Raw genomic sequence first — 17,382 nt, 5'->3', positions numbered from 1 at the left:
AAAGCAGCAGTTTAGCTTCGGGATTGTGGGGAAAATGACTGATATTGCTGTGAATCTGGTGCTGCATGTGTACTCGCTTCTGTATCTTCACAATATCTGCTCATCTGGTACATTTGTAAACAAACTGATTACTACAAGGACAGTGTTATGTCTAAAATCCTCTCTCCTTGAAAGAAAACTTCAGGGGGAAGGGCCCTAGCTCAGTGGCAGAGCACATGCTGTGCATGCAGAAGGACTCAGTTTCAGTTCTTAGCATGTCCAGCTAAAAACAGATCAGATAACAGGGCTGGCAAAGACATCTCTCTGTCCAGTCAATGCTAGACTAGTTGCACAAACATTTTGATCTGGTATAAGGCAGCTTCCTACTTTTCTAAAACTTGGGAGTTCCTATCAAGGCTGCCCTGAATTTCTCAGCATGTTTTTGGGGGGTGGGGTGGCGGACTTTCATACCATGTTGAAATTAAAAGGATTGTACTACTTGAATGTGATTGTCACCTACAAATACATATAACCTATTCTCAAACTCTCAGTTGTCTCAGATTTGTTATGAAAATGGAGTATCATACCTCTTTGTTTTAAAAAAGGTGTTTTTTTAAAAAAAAAAAGTTTAAAAAGTTTAAATTTGCAAAAAGAAAAAAGACTGCTATTTTCTGAAGCATTTCATATCTTGAAGGAATTCCATTTGACACTATTAAAATATACCATAATGCTAGGGTCTCCAGTGTCCATGGGCACCAATGTGCTTACAGACATCTCTCTTGGTGCCCACCAGACTCCCCACCCCTCCTGATTTTAATTTTATGTCTTAATAGTTTTTAAATTATTTTACTTGAGATTGCCAAGCTACAAAGCAAGACGCTGACATCCAGCACAGTCTTTATATGGGTTCAAAAGTGTGTTTTCAACTTTTGGAACTCAGACCTCACCTCTTGCTCAAGTTCTTGGTCAAGTTCTTTTTCTTTTAGTCTTACCAGTTTGCTTTCTGGAACATGGGTGTTTTGTGACCGGCCATGCCCACCTTGGCAGCCATGTTGTGAGAGTGCAGATGACATTCTCTCAAATTTCCAGATGTGCCCATAGACCCACAAAGGATGGGGACCCCTGCCTTAATGTCTCTACTAGAAATAACATTTGTCAGATAATTTTCTATGTCAGGTTAAAGACCAGAAATGTCTTGTTTCATTTTTAAAAGAAAAACATTTTTGGATACTTTTAAGGAGAGACTGTCAGACTAGATTTTTGTAAGAAACAAATGTTGGTTTTGCATTAGTAAAACTTAAATTGTTTTAAATGGCTATTTAACCATGCATTCTGCTGATTTCATGTTTTGCCCTTCACTATTGATTAGACTATTTAGAATAGCAGTCAGGTTCACTTATGTTTCTTTTTCCAGTTTTCTTGGACTAACACTTGAGCCATAAACACCACATGGCAATTTGAAAATCCAAACCAAACATCCTTGTTTATGCTGATTTAAAAATAAAACAAACAATCATGAAACATATCTGTACCAATAGGTACTAGATTCCCCCCCCCACACACACACATACACAAAACCTTCTCAAATAACGAAACTCTTTGGAGAGAAAGTCTAGTTTGCACAGCCATGAAAAGAACATGTTTAAAAAACAGCTAATTCCAACCAAACGAGCTGAAAATATTTTTTTGTATGAATGCTATTTAAATTGATTACTGTTTCAATTATTGCAATTTATGGGAAATAGTATAACTAGAAGCAAAAATGTTTACTATAAAATTGTTTAAATTCCTTCCTTTCAATCAGCACTGTATATTTATTTATTTAGAACATTATGAAGATCATTGGAAATATTTAAACTAACATGTATAATAGGCTTTAGTGTTAAAAGTGTATTAAAATAATAATTGATAATAGAAATGCCTACAAAAAAGCATATATATGTGCTCTCTCACTCGTGCTCTCTCTCTCTCTCTCTCTCTCTCTCTCTCTCTCTCGTGCACACACAAGCCTGGAACAAAAGCAATTTTGCTGTGGATGCAGTTTGTTGCCACAGCATTTGATAACATTTTTTTCTTGGGCTTAACGGATACCCATAGTGCCATCTAGTGGACAAAATGGAAACCCGAGGTTTTATTTATTTACCCGAGTACAAAACAAGCCATTGCCAGGCAAACTTCCGCATACTCTTGTCTTCCAACATAATTTATTACAGAATGAAGTCCAACACTTTAGTCTTATTGCTCTGGATATCAATAAAAATTCCAGTTAGCATTAGTTGGGATCTGGATAACTGTTCCTGGGGAACTGGAGGGAAACCACAAACTCGTGTTAAATTGCCTACTGAATAGCCATCAGATAGTAATCACTTTTCACACTGAGTTGCATTTGAACCAGTGACCTAGAGGTGAAAAAAATGTACTCTCAGATTACTGACTGCTCTGTTCATCCAGGCAACTGTTACTGGGCATGTTTGGTGGGAGCTTCAGGATGCAATAGAGGGAAGAGTTTGAGAAAACAAGAGCAAGGTCTTTCAAAGTTATACCCCGCCCTTCCATTAAACAATGCCATCAAGAAATTCACCTTCAGGAGATGTCATTTTAGCAATATTTCTTGGAGGCCCAACAAAAACAATATTTTGGTCCATCAACACACAGATTATTAGGAATCAGGATAGAAAAGTCTGTTTTATTTCTTTATCATCATAACTAATATCGAATGCCTGTTAATCCATCAACAGTCTGTTAATAATGCAATCCTACTATCATTGCTTTTTTCTACCCTAAAAAAAGCCACTTAATGGGGGGCATTACCTAGTTGCAATCACAGTGGTATGCAACAGAACATACTCCCCAATGCGTCTGTGGAACTAAGGCTGCAGTCCTATAAACCAACCTTCCCCAACCTGGTGCTCTCCAGATGTGTTGGACCATAACTCCCATGATTCCAAGACAGCATAGTCATGCTGTCAGGGATGGTAGAAGTTGTATTTCAACAGATGTGGAGTGCACCAGGTTGGGGAAGGCTGCTATACACACTTATCTAAGAGTTAGTCCTACTAAACTCAATGGAACTTACTTCTGATTAGACAATGTATAGGATTACACTATTGTCTGTTAAAATGTGCAAGTCTGAATGTAGTGTGGCTTATACACAGCAGATTTCTGCAACATGTTTCACCTAAGTTAGGAACAGGTACTGTAAAGCAGAGGGTGGGAGACAGCTCAATTACAGACTTATACACACATACACACACACACACACACACACACACACACACTACAAAAGAGAAAAAAGGCTGGGTTAGTATACCAACCCCCTAGCACACAGACAAGTATGCTACTTCTAATAGTCTGAAGATGGAGATGGGGAAAGTTAATGTTTGTCAAATAAAGAAGGGGAAGAGGTGTTATGGAAATGACAAGCCAGAGTTTGGAGAAGCTGTACAACAGAAGACTCTCAGATACTGGTGAAACTGGTGAGCTATGGGCTAGAAAGGATATCTTCAGAGTAAGAAAGGAAATAGAGCTGAACCTGTTAGAATGTTCCAGAGTAAGGGGAACACAAAGGACCTCACTTGCTAGTTGGTCATAGATAGTTAGAAAAATACAGTGGACACAGGCTACCCACTCCCGTCTCCCTGGGATGAAAGCCTCAAGCTGTTTAGGAACTGCTGAGCACCATGGTGATACACCTGAAGTCAATTGAACTCTTGGATTTCTGATGCTCATGGCTAGGATGGGGACACCAAACGGAGGCTTAGGGAATCCCGGAGCCAAAATAATTTGGTTGCAAAAATAGAATTTAAAATGGAGAGCCCTAAAACAGGGCTTCTCCATAGACCCTGACTACAGGGAGAAAGTAACAAACATGGAGAGAGGCAAGGGATTCGGGGAAAGGAAACAAGGGAGGGGAGCTAGTTGCAAATGACCCAAGAACTAAAAAGCATGGCTAAATGGTTGCCTTGAGACCTTTTGTTGCAGCTTCCTCAGTACCCTGGATTCCCTGCTTGATCATCACCAGCGGACTCAAGGCAAGCTGCTCATACGAAGAATACAAGTCCCTGTGAAACACCAAAAGGGGAAGCAAGGAGCCTACAGGCAGACCACATCAGGTATAGAACCAGGCTCTGGACTTAATGGGCACTTTACCAGGGGGTAAAGCTCTTTCTGGGTGTACAAGACAACACAGATCTTTCTGGGCTAAGAAGGCAACAAAGCTGTAGAAGAGAACAGAAAAGAGGCTCTGGAAATGTGAGCTAGGCACCAGAGAAGACTGGGGATAATGCTAGGCCAAGATAATGAGGAATTGCCTTGGAAACCAAGCGAACCGCAGGTTGATCTTAGAACTGAGCTGAAACCCGCGAATGTGGTGGGTGCCCACGCAAAAAGAAAGAACAGGATCGAACACTGAGTGCCCAAAGTGAAGGGTAGTTAACAGACTTCAGAACAAAGAGTACAAAGGATTCAGTGGCTCTGAGGTTGGGACTCGGGATGAGGCAGAACAAAGGGATCAGTAGTGTGACTCTGGGGAATGAAAGCGCCTGGCTACATGATTAATTAAAGCAAGTTAACTTGAACACTGCAACACTAGTTTACTTGAACGTATGGAGGAGCGCTGAGTAGAGGTTTGCAAAACAAAAGATATCATGACATAGTACTCGAAACAGCTGGTCTTTTCCTGCCAAGGCTCTGTATTGGCTAATTTACAGGTAGCCTTGTGGGTTGGCTGGCTGGTGACCTAACAGTCAGGTGGGTATTTGCATGTATCAGCAGTTTCATGGCAGCAACTCCTATTAATTAAACCAGTGGAGGAAGCACAGAGACAATTTGATTCTGACCCCTCTGCAGCCAACCAGTGTTCTATTCTTGTCCCTGCAGCCTTCAAGCCACTGGCATTGCTGCCTTTTCTGGAATAAAATGGATTCTTTAGCCAAGGTGTCAGGGTGATGCCAATAAAATACAAGACACAAACTACACATGTACAGAGAGCCACCATGCCTGAACTCCTCTGAAATAGATTCTATTTTATTGTATTTGAGAAGGGCAGAATAACTGACAGACAATTAAAATGTTTAGAACACTTTACCCAACCTGGCACCCTCCAGATGTTTTGACCACTACCCCCATCATCCCCAGACAGCATAGCCAGATTGGTCAGGCATTATCGGAGTAGTAGTCAAAAATATCTGAAGGGCACCAAGTTTGGGAATGTGGTCTACCTCTGTGTGTTGTAATGGGAAAAAAAGAAGTAACAACGCTTCAGGTAGATGGTTACAATAAAGCCCTGTATGACACTATTTACTACTTCTCTTCTAAACTGCTCTCTTATTTCTTTTTCATCCTTACCACTGTCCAGTCATCAGAAATGTTCTGGATGTAAGTCGTCTATTGCTTTCAAAACTACTGTAACTGAAATTGGAAGATTTTTAAAATATTTCTTTCTGTGACAGCATCTTCCACCATTAACGCTGTGGGCTTCCGAAGTCTTAGAACAGGGGTGGAGAACTTGTGGTCCAACAACATCTGAAGGGCCACCATTCCCATAATCCCTGACCACTGTCCATGCTGACTGAGGCTGATTGGTGCTCGAGTCCAACAAAATCTGCAGGGCCACAACTTCCGCACTCCTGTCTTACCACCTAGGAGGAGAAAAACTACCCTCTGTTTGTCTCTAAAATTGTCGAGACAAATGTATATTAAAAAGTGAGAGGGGGATTGGACCAGTTGCCAATGGTATATGTCAGCCTTCCTCAGCCTGGTGCCCACCAGATGTGTCACACCCTCCCATTAATGGCCATGATGGACAGAGATGATGGGAGGGGTGTGAGGCTGAGGAAGGCTTCTTTACAGGATTCATGAGAGGAACCCTACGGGATCCTACAAAATACTCAATCTGACCCTATCCCAAATACTGTCATCATATCTGGAAGTTCTAACAGAGCCTTCTGTAGGACTCGCATGCAGATCAACAGTGACTGAAGGAAACACATTCAAAGCAAAGTCATGTTCTTCACCAGTTGAATATGATGATGAAAAAATTGCAGATGAGAACTTCCGACTGCCTTCTCCTTCTACTAGCTCAGGCATCATTACGTTATTTCTTCAATCTGAGTCTTTCCAACTGAAAGAACTTGCAGCTGTGTCACTTCATTCTATCCTACTTCTATGATTTGCTGTGCTATAAATGTCTCAGGGAAGTTAAGAACCTGAGATGCCTCAAAAGATACAAGACTCATGCCTCAACATTTAATTACCAATACATCATCAGTTTATCTGTGTACTCTCAATAGTGGCTCTACTAAACTGAACCTGCTGGCAATTTAGCTACACACTGCATACAGAAGTGCTAGTTGATATACAACATCTAGAAGACTGGATACCACCAGAGAAATGTGAAGAACACAATCAAAAAGATAACAAAAAGGACAGGTTTTTTTCTGTGGCAGTACCCCAACTGCGGAATGCCCTCCCTAGGGAAGTTAGACTGGTGCCACCTCTGTTCAGCTTCTGATGGGTGGTAAAAACATTTTTGTTAACATTCAGCCTATAATAGTTATTAATACAGAAATAATTCTGCTATCTTAGGTTTCAGAAATAGCTGAAATTTGGCTTCTTATTTGAATGTGTTTTAATGTTTGCTGTACACTGCCTTGGGGGCCTAATGAAAGCCAGGTTTTTAAATATGAAGAGAGCTTCTTATTTCTATTCTTGTACTAACATTACAGTCCTGTAAGACAGCTAAATGTTTGTAAGCCATTTATTTATTCAGAAACTGGCCCAAACTCTCAAGCAATAAAGCCCGATTACATTACACTTTCAGTTTTTCAAGGTACAATGTCCAACTTGCCAATATCATATGGCAAATTTTGCAACATTAAATCCTGTCACATCTATTGTATTTTTTAAAATCTGCATATTCAGGGTACAACCCAGAGGCTGAGCATTTTATAGCACAGTCCTATGTATGTTCATTCATAAGTAAGTCCAACTGAGTTCAATGGAGCTTATTCCCAAGTAAGTGTGCATAGGATTGCAGCCTTACAGTGGCTTACTCTTAAAGGTGAATACTGAACTGCAGCCTTAAAGTCCTATTGGTTTTTGTTTAATTAAGGCTGCAATCCTATGCACTCTTAGATGGAAAAAAAGCCCCACTGAATACAATGAAACTTGAGAAGAAAAAACACAGGTTTGGCTACACAGTATATGCTTAGCTCTTATCTACTGAAATCAGTGGGATCAATCATGTCCTTAATATTTAAAGAAAGATCTAATTAGGCTATTTAACTGACAAATGTAGATGTTGGTCACCATCCAACACAGACTCAAATCCATTTATTTCAGTGGGTTTGCGTATGTACCAAATAGCAGCACATGTTCAAAAAGAATTAGAGATAACAAGAACATACTTGAATTTTGCTGTTGTATCACTACCAACTGAAACAGACATTACTTATGTTGAGCACAATCCAGTGAGAGTTAGTGACTAAATTCCACTGAAATCAGTAATGATGACAAGTCTTATAATACATTACAAGACTAACTGCAGTCACAAAAGCTTGTACCTTGATAAATTTGTTAGTCTTTAAGGTGTCTTAAAGACTCCTTAAAGTTTTTGCTGCACAGACTAACACAGCAACCTCTATGGAAAGTGAAATCAATGAGATTTAAAACGACTGGGCACTTGACTTCCATTGTTTTAAAAAGGATTTACTTCACTCATTTTGGATTGTATTCACTATGATTAGTTTGATTGTATTCTAATTTATACAACATGTAAACGCATATTAAATGCAACTTTATTAAATGAACTATATCCCAAAGTGACAGTTCCAAGAGTCTGAAACAAAGAAGTAGTAATTTGCCCCTGGTTAGGGATATGGGCTTAATTTGGGAGAGGAGGGTCTCCTTTTTTTATATGAAGTCTTTCAGTCTACTTCTTAAAATTCACTCAGACTCTACCATGCTAATCCCTTTGGTACTTTGGGCTTATTTTTTCCCTTGCTACGCTTTGCCTTAAGCTTCTTCCTCTGCCTGGGATTCATCCATACGGGATACTGTCCATATTCATCTAGAAGAGTCTTCTGATTTCTTTTGGTATCCATGTCCATCTTACTTCCATCTGGAAAAATAAGCGCATAAAGAAGTGAGCTGTATGAATTATTGTATCAGCTTGTTAAAAACTCTTAAGAGCTGACAGCTAATAAAAAGATGATGGAGGACTAAGGTAATGGTTCAGCTATTTCGTTTATCCTAACATTGATGGGAAAGCAATGAATTGCAGAGAGGATGGAGGTAAGACAGTGCATGTATGTGTTGTATTAAAGGACAAAGAAAAGAGGTAGAAGGAACAGTTCTCAAAGAAAAGAGGTAGAACAATTTTAAATAGGAAAAAAGGAGAGAGTAATGGGCCTAAAGGATTGGGAACAGGAGGATTGGTCTGTTTTGGGGAGCCACTTTTATATTTTATAAACAAATTTTGTTTCTCTGTCTTCCCAGTGTCTAACTTCAGATAGTGAACCCCTTGGTCCCATAGATTGTTCTACCCCATGCAAAGCACTTGGATAAGGAACACTATAAATCAAAATACATATAAGAGTGTGGTATATTTCTTCTACAAATACTTTATATGGTGCACCACGAGGCTGTATTTGATATCAACCCAACTGTAACACTGGCCCAGGACGCAGCTGCATTTATATAGTACAAATCTCCTTAGTGGAGATGTCGAGAGACTTGCAAAGCAAATGGTAATATGAGAACAGGTGCATTAAAAGAATTAAAGGAAGAGGGTATAATTAGGCAAAGCGTATAACATGTTTCTCACCAATTTGTTTCCAATTTTTCAGAATCTATTTGCTGCACTTCTTAAAGCAAAGTCTAACAATAGGCCAACTCACCATTGGGATCCTTTTTCTCTGTGACTTTCTCAGCAGGAATGACAGTTGCGATTTCTTTTACTTCATCCATTAGAACATCAGTGTTTGTTTTCAGAATACTCTGCAACCTGGCAAGTTCCTTGGGGGCATTTTTCTTCCTCTTCTCTGCTCGCATCTTTCTCTTCCATTTGCTCCTCATGCTTTTTGCCATTTTGGTTTGCTTCAATAAATAGGAAAATAAAGTGCAACACTTAACCCCTGCAAAACCGGACGCATTACAGGACTTGTCCATACACCCAAATGCCAGGAAGTAAACAGCTAGTGTAAATGTCTCACCTACTGCAGGGGTGGGGAACCTGTGACCCTCCAGATGTTGTTGGACTTCCAATCCTACCATTCCTGAACACTGGCTATGCTGGCTGGGGCTGATAAGAGTTGGAGTCCAACAAGGCCACAGGTTCTCCATCCTTGACCAATTGGCTATATAACCACAAATACCCATTGGGTTGGATCCAGATTTAGCTATACATACAGTAGACAGATTGAAATAAATGAGAGTGTGTCTTCTCTAAGCATGACTAAATCTGGATCCAACCCATTAATTTTGGTATCAGCAAGGATGAAAGATATGTGAGGATAAATTTTACTACAATGCTGGCATAATCCCATCTCTTACCACCAGTGTACATACAAACAGATAGTCAAGACTTAGGCTGATCCTATGAAGAGTTAGGTGCACTTAAGCTCAGTGAAATCAATGGGCTGAAATGGACCTAACTATGTACAGCGCTGAACCATTAGTGTACATGTGTGGACAAGACTCCCACTATATCCTGAATTCTATGACATATACATATATGAATAACCTGTATAATTTATACCTCGCTTTTCCACATAAATACATGTTCAAAGGATCTTACAAGTTTTCTTTAGGAAACAATAAACAACAGATCACATACAAAGAAAAACACATTAGAAATGGAAGTTTAAAGCAGTAGTAAAAGCAGCTATAAGGCAAGGTACATTTGGCTGCAACCCTATACACGCTTACCTGGGAGTAAGTCCTACTGAACTCACTGGGAATTAATTATAGGAAGACATGCATAGGACTGTTCGAAACCTTAGCTTAAGAACGCCCACTAAAACAACGGTTTTCAGCATTGTTCTAAAAATGAACAATGAAGGCCAAGGCCCCTTTAGGAAACCATTCCACAATCTGGATGCCACAAACAAAAAGGCACTCTCCCATACCAACCCATTGAAGTTATGTCATAGAATCACAGAACAGCAGGGTTGGAAGTGGCCTATAAGACCATCGAGTCCATCCCCCTGCTCAATGCAGGAATCCAAGTCACAGCATCCCTGACAGATGGCTGTCCAGCCTCGTCTTGAATGCCTCCAGTGTGGGAGAGCCCACTGCTTCCCTAGGAAATTGGTTCCATTGTCGTATTGCTCTGTCAGGAAGTTTTTCCTGATGCTCAGCTGGAATCTGGCTTCCTCTAACTTGAGCCCCTGCATTCTGGGATGATTGAGAAGAGATCCTGGCCTTCCTCTCTGTGACAACCTTTCAAGTACTTGAAGAGCACTATCATCTCTCCCCTCAGTCTTCTCTTCTCAAGCCTAACAGGCTCAGTTCTTTCAGTCTCTCCTCATAGGGCTTTGTTTCCAGTCCCCTGATCATCTTTGTTGCCCTCCTCTGAACCCACTCCAGTTTGTCTGCATCCTTCTTACCAAAGTGAGGTGCCCAGAACTCCAGATGAGGCCTAACTACTGCTGAGTAGAGGGGAACTAGTATTTCCTGGGAATTGGAAGCTATGCTTCTATTAATGCAGCCCAAAATAGCATTTGCCTTTTTTGCAGCCACATCCCATTGTTGGCTCATATTCAGCTTGTGATCGACAACAATTCCAAGATCCTTCTTGCTTGTAGTATTGTTGAGCCAAGTACTCCCCATCTTGTAACTGTGCATTTGGTTTCTTTTTCCTAGGTACAGAACTTGGCATTTATCCCTATGAAATGTCATTCTGTTGTTTTCTGCCCAGTGCTCCAGTCTATCAAGATCACTTTGAATTTTGTTTCTGTCTTCCAAGGTATTAGCTATCCCGCTCAATTTTGTGTCATCCGCAAATCTGATCAGCATTCCCTGCACCTCCTCCTCCAAGTCATTAATAAAAATGTGGAAGAGCACTGGGCCCAGGACTGAGCCCTGCGGTACCCCACTCGTTACCTCTCCCCAGTTTGAGAAGATCCCATTGACAAGCACTCTTTGAGTCCGATTCTGTAGCCAACTATGGATCCACCTGACAGTTGTTTCATCTAGCCCACTTCGAGCTAGTTTGCTCATCAGGATATCATGGGGCACTTTGTCGAAAGCTTTGCTGAAGTTGAGTATATTATGTCCACAGCATTCCCACAGTCCACAAGGGAGGTTACCTGATCAAAACATGAGATCAGATTCATCTGGCAGGATTTGTTCTTGACAAATCCATGTTGGCTTTGAGTAATCACTGTATTGTTTTCAAGATGCTTAAAGACTGATTGCTTTATCATCTGCTCCAGAATTTTCCCAGTGATTGATGTCAGACTGACTGGTCTGTAGTTCCCAGGTTCCTCCTTTTTACCCTTTTTGAAGATAGGGACATTAGCCCTCCTCCAGTCACCTGGCACTTCACCCATCCTCCATGATTTCTCAAAGATAATAGACAGTGGTTCTGAGAGTTCTTCTGCTAGTTCCTTTATTACTCCAGGATACAGTTCCTTTGGCCCTGGAGATATGAACTCATTCAAAGTAATTAGGTGTTCCTTGACCATATGCCTATTGATCTCAAACTGCAATCCTGCCCCTTCAGCCTGTACTTCACCTTTGCCAGGGGGTTCATAAACCCTCTTTGGGGAGAAGACTGAGCCAAAGTAGGAATTGAGCACTTCTGCCTTTTCTTTCTTTTAAAATATATTTTGCTGTCCATAGCTGTGTACATTTTGTGTGGCAAATTAGTATAAAAGTTTTAAATCAATAAACCAAACATATAACATGCTTATTTGGCAGAACTGTTCAGCTAGTCACGATGAAGGCCAAAGACTATGCAGGAAAAGGAACGAAGGTGATCTCCAACTGCACAAGATAAATATTTTTATATAGATTTTCATAGCTTTTTAAATCGTCTTTTTTAATAGATTTCCAACACATTTCAAAACAAATTCTTCCTTGGTACTAGTTTTGAAACACAATGAGCTCAACTTAAAAAGGAGTTTTCTTGTGCACCTGTAAGTCTCTTTCCTTCCTTTTCCTGTGATTGGTGCCATCCTGCTTTTTCTTTCCTGCTTCCAAAAACTATGCAGGACAACTAGAGGTCCCAGCTGCTACACATCCTACTGAGCTCCCACTATGGCTCTGGAGATCTCTTCAGTCAGTGTCTACAGTGTGGTCTACAGCATGGGCTACACACTTTCAAATCGGTCTTTGCAGGTCCAAAACATACCCTTTATTTTTAAAATCTTCTCAGGATGCTGATTTTGTGCCAAGTATCAAGCTGTGTTTTTTCTACAGCTGTCCAGAAGCACAGACTACACACAGCCCTGTTCATAAGATAAAGGGATACAAGGATGCCCAAAATACTGGAAATGGTCATTGTTGGCACTGTCAAAGTGTGAAAGCTGACTCTTACCATATATGATGGCTAGAGACATTTGATACTGGAAAATGGTGATAAAGGTTATTCTACATCCTATATTTTGTCTTCTCAAAAATCCCTTTACACATATACAAGAACCTTTTCTCTGTACGTAAACAGCTGCAAGAATAATATTTGCCTAACACTGGTAAGTACAATTAAAACCTAAGAAAACAAGAGTGGCTTATAGAGCAATTCTATACATGTCTACTAACAAGAAAGTCCCACTGACTTCAATAAGACTTCCACATAGGTGTATGTTGGACTGCAGCCTTGGAAAAACTACCAATAAAATTAACGTAAGAGAAATCCATTTGAATATGCTAAAAAATTAAAACTCAAAAGCTAAGAATGTGACAAAGATATTACACACTGTTATGCGTGTATGAACGTAACAATTATGATGTCAGAATAGAGTGAAGCATCATGAACTGTTTAACATCAGCACAGCATAATATAGCCACACATAGCCTGCTTCTAAGAGGCAAGGGGCTGGTCTAGGGTTGCCACCTTTTAAAAAACAGCCATGCTCCTGTGCCTTAAATAGCAACCTCACATACAAACATTAAATTGGAGAGGATTGGGTGGGGTTTTTTTTTACCCTTTATTCCAATCACAGAAAAATAAGCATTAGCTGCTTAATTTTTGTTTGGCACGATGTTGTTAAAGTCACAGAAACAGCACCACTAAGCCCAATTGTTTATTTTCTTATAATGACCTGGTTTGCACAACACGACAGCACATCATGGCTTAATTTACCCATGGGAACTTTTGCATTGAGCCAGGCGCATGGGCACCATTTTTCCATGGGCTTGCCATGGCTTGTCATGTCATGCAGACCCAAGCAGGAGGGGTTGTTTGAGGGTTAGAAAACCTTCAAATAACCCACAGCTTGTTTTAGGGTTATTTGAGGGTTGTCTAACCCTTGAAAACCCCTACTGCCTGGGTTTGCATGACATGGCAAGCTAGGCACCAACAGGGAATATTAAGCCATGGTAGGCTGTCATGACATAAAAATAGGCCCACTATTTATATAAATAACCTCTCTCCAAAATCAGGTTAATCAGAACAACACACTTCACCAATACCCATTTCCTCCTCCCTCTCTCTTAGCACTAGGGATCACCCAATGAAATTGACTGGCCATAGAATCATGAAAGATAAAATGAAGTATTTCATCATACAACATATAATTCATTTATTAATGGAATTCACCACCACAACATGTGATGACCACTACCTGAGACGGCTTTAAAGGGGGATTAGACAAATTCATGGAGGACAGGCAGTAGACTGGGCACTAAATACCAGTTGTGTGTTTGGAAAGGTGGCAAAAAGAGCAGAGAGCTCTTGCCTTCATGTTCTGCTTATGGGCTTTACAGAGGCATCTGTTTGGCCACTGTGGGAAGCAGGACACTGAGCTAGGTGGACCTTCTCTCTAATGCAGCACGGCTCTTGTATTCAGATACTTGTGCACTGCAGCAGCCTGTGCTGAAGGAGTGCTGAACATCCACATTAAGAATCACTTTTTTTTGTTGGGGAAGGTTAAGTGGGGTATGGATTCTGTTTAGCACCCCCCCCCCCAATGAAGAGTGCTGCCAGACCCAACCATCTGAAACAGCAGGGGAGGCAGAGGATAGATCGCCAGATATTTTGGAGTTCAACTCCTAGAAGCCAGCATCACCAATGGTCAAGAACGCTGGGAGCTTCTGTCCAAATAATTTGGGGATCTACTTTCTGCCCATCCCGGTGTTAGAAGACTGAATATGCTTCTGAATTTCTGGGTGATGAAGACAGTGGGTGGGTCTTGTGTTCATGTCCTGCTTGTGGGCTTCCCATGGGCATCTGGTTGGCCACTGGATATGGACTGGGTTTCCCTAACCTGGGAAGTTCAACTCCTAGAAGCCAGCATCACCAATGGTCAAGAACGCTGGGAGCTTCTGTCCAAAAAATTTGGGGATCTACTTTCTGCCCATCCCGGTGTTAGAAGACTGAATATGCTTCTGAATTTCTGGGTGATAAAGACAGTGGGTGGGTCTTGTGTTCATGTCCTGCTTGTGGGCTTCCCATGGGCATCTGGTTGGCCACTGGATATAGACTGGGTTTCCCTAACCTGGTACCCTCCAGATGTATTGAACTACAATTCCCAGCTTTCCTGACCACTGGCCATGCCAGCTGGGGCTGATGGGAGTTGAAGTCCAAAACTCCCAGCAAACCCTGCCAGTATGGCTAATGGTCAGGAAGGCACCAGACTGGCGAAAAACAAGAGTCTTGTGGCACCTTAAAGACGAACACAGTTATTCTGGCATAAACCTTGGTGGACTACAGCCTACTGGACCAGATGCGTGGAGTATTATGGGGAATCTCAGGTTTATATACGGTACGTATGGGGTTGGGGTGGAAAATTATAAACAGTGACGTCAGATGGAAAGGGTCTGTCCTTATGTTCTTGAGGGCTGGTTTATGACGAGTAACTGGGTAGGTGGGCTCCACGATATGGGCTTAGACATAGATTTTCGCCACCTGCAGTCTCAGCCAAAGTGGGAAGGGAAGGGAAGGGAAGGGAAGGGAAGGGAAGGGAAGGGAGGACGCGCAAGCAGAAAAGCAACCCCCCGCCCGCTTCCCCTTTTACCTGAACACGCGCCCTGGCCGCTCGCACCTCCCTAACTTCGGGGCCCCAGACGTACCTTCCCGAAGCACGCCAGCCGCGGCGCTTCTTCCGGAGCTGCGCAGAAGAGGCAGGCTCACGCAGCGAGCCCAGCCGCGGATCCGCTCCCCAAGGATTAGCGAGCTGCCTGGCTAGAGTAGCGCAGCGAACTCCTCTCAGTACCCAACAGAGCCCCCTGGCGGGTTCCTCCGGCGTTGCACAGAGGGTGCGCGCTGTTGCGGGGCGCCGGCTTCGAGGGCTTTCCGGGCGGCGGCGGCGCCTGAAAGGGATGCTTGGGTTCGAAAGGCTGGCCGGCCAGAATACTGTTGCTGCCCGGGCAGGCCCTGGCTACGCTTTATATACAGAAGCCGTTCCCTCCTTCCCCAGCCTGGTGCCCTCCAGATGTGTTGGGCTGCAGTTTCCAGCCAGCATAGCCATTCTGGCGGGGAATACTGGGAGTTGCAGTCCAACGCAACTGGAGGGCACCAGGTTGGGGAAGGCTGGTCCAATTCATACCCCAAATCTCCTTCATTCTCACAGGCCAGGTGAAATGCAGAAGGAAGGTCTGTATATGCTGCAAGGAGCCTTGTGCATCTCTGTGCATTATGTACACACTTTAACGGTTTAAAACCCTGTTCTGGGGTATATTTAAGATTCAGTTGGGAAAAAAGTGTAACTGAAGAGCCCTTGTGGCTAACTTTTTATATCTCATAACCACCATAGAAATATCAACACAGATAATCACACATGCTTAAAAACAAAAAAGCAAAAGCATTTGACTCTTGGGCACACGTAGGCCCATTTTACAGCACACAGAACTAGTGAGCTGGCCAGAAAATGGGTGTTCCTAAGATCATATGTGTCCAGTCATGACAAAGAGGTTACATTTCTCCATGCCCTAAATGACTGTGCCCTAAAACAGTTGGTCGTGGGACCAACCAGAGGGGAGGCAACATTGGACTAAGCGGTGTTGGCCAGGACGTAGTACAAGATGTAAATGTTGTTTAAGCAATCTGAAACAGCGACCACAGTGCTATCAGATTTAATATATATTTAGGTGGAAAATTGCCCAGGAAATCTAGCACAGCCACATTTGATTTCAAAAGAGGAAATGTCTCTTAAATGAGGGAACTAGTGAAAAGGAAGTTGAAAGGGGAAGTCAGGAGGGTTAAATCCCTTCAAAATGCTTGGAGGTTACTCAAAACCACAATAATAGAAGCTCAGCTAAAATGTGTACTACAGATTAGGAAAGGCAGTAATGAGCAGCATCAAGGAAGCTATTAGAGAAAAGAAAGCTTCATTCAGAAAATGGAAGTCTTGCCCAAGTGAGGAAAACAAAAGGGAGCACAAGCTTGCACAAAGGCAATGCAAGCAGACAATAAGAGATGCAAAAAAGCATTTTGAAGATCATATAGCTAACAATATCAAGGCCAACAATAATTATTTAAATATATCAGAAGCAGGAAACCAGCTAGGGAGGCAGTTGGGACGTTGGATGACAGTGGAGTTAAAGAAGGAGTAAAGGAGGGCAAGGAGATTGCGGAGAAGCTGAATGAATTATTTTCATCAGTCTTCACTGCAGAAGATATAGGACAGATACTTCTGCCTGAACTGATGTTTTCAAGAAGAGTCTGAGGAACTGAGGCAAATAGTGGTGACAAAAAATGAAGTCCTCAAACTTATTGATAAACTGAAAGCAAATAAATCACTGGACCAAGATAGTATCCATCCTAGAGTTCTCAGAGAACTCAAATATGAAATTGCTCACCTTCTAACCAAAATATGCAACGTGTCCCTAAGATCAGCTTCTGTACCAAATGACTGGAAGATCGCCAGTGTAACACCAATTTTTAAAAAGGGATCTGGGGGGATCTGGGAAATTGCAGGCTGGTCAGCTTAACATCTAATTCCAGGTAAATTTATTTATTTATTTTATTTATTACATTTATATCCCGCCTTTTTTCCTCTTTAAAGAACTCAAGGCGGTGTACATAATTCTCCTCCTCTCCATTTTAGCCTCACAACAACAACCCTGTGAGGTAGGTTGGGCTGAGAGTCTGTGACTGGCCCAAAGTCACCCAGTGAGCTTCCATGGCTGAGTGGGGACTAGAACCCGGATCTCCCGACTCCTAGTCCAACACTCTAGCCACTACACCACACTGGCTGAAAGCATTATTAAAGATAAAATTAGTAAGCATATAGAAGAACA

General features: G+C 41.9%; 1 protein-coding gene across 2 annotated transcripts; it reads right to left on the bottom strand.

Moving 5' to 3' along the window:
• Positions 1-6,722: 6,722 nt before the first annotated feature.
• On the bottom strand, positions 6,723-15,257 carry LLPH (LLP homolog, long-term synaptic facilitation factor). Of its 2 annotated transcripts, none has more exons than XM_084810573.1 (3): positions 15,159-15,257; positions 8,877-9,075; positions 6,723-8,098 (listed from the first exon to the last, which is right to left on the bottom strand). In XM_084810573.1, the coding sequence occupies exons 2-3, from the start codon at positions 9,064-9,066 to the stop codon at positions 7,935-7,937; spliced, it is 354 nt and encodes a 117-aa protein (XP_084666699.1). In that variant the 5' UTR covers positions 9,067-9,075; positions 15,159-15,257; the 3' UTR covers positions 6,723-7,934. The 2 variants fall into 2 exon arrangements, with proteins under 2 accessions (XP_084666699.1, XP_084666700.1); XM_084810574.1 differs by having other exon boundaries at positions 15,214-15,257.
• Positions 15,258-17,382: the final 2,125 nt, after the last annotated feature.

Source organism: Heloderma suspectum, chromosome 7 (genome assembly GCF_057233095.1).
Source record: "Heloderma suspectum isolate Gila_16-S chromosome 7, 16-S_ref, whole genome shotgun sequence".
In the NCBI taxonomy this organism is placed as follows: domain Eukaryota; kingdom Metazoa; phylum Chordata; class Lepidosauria; order Squamata; family Helodermatidae; genus Heloderma; species Heloderma suspectum.
The sequence above is the reverse complement of the archived record's forward strand: the minus strand, read 5'-3'. Positions and strand labels throughout refer to the sequence as shown.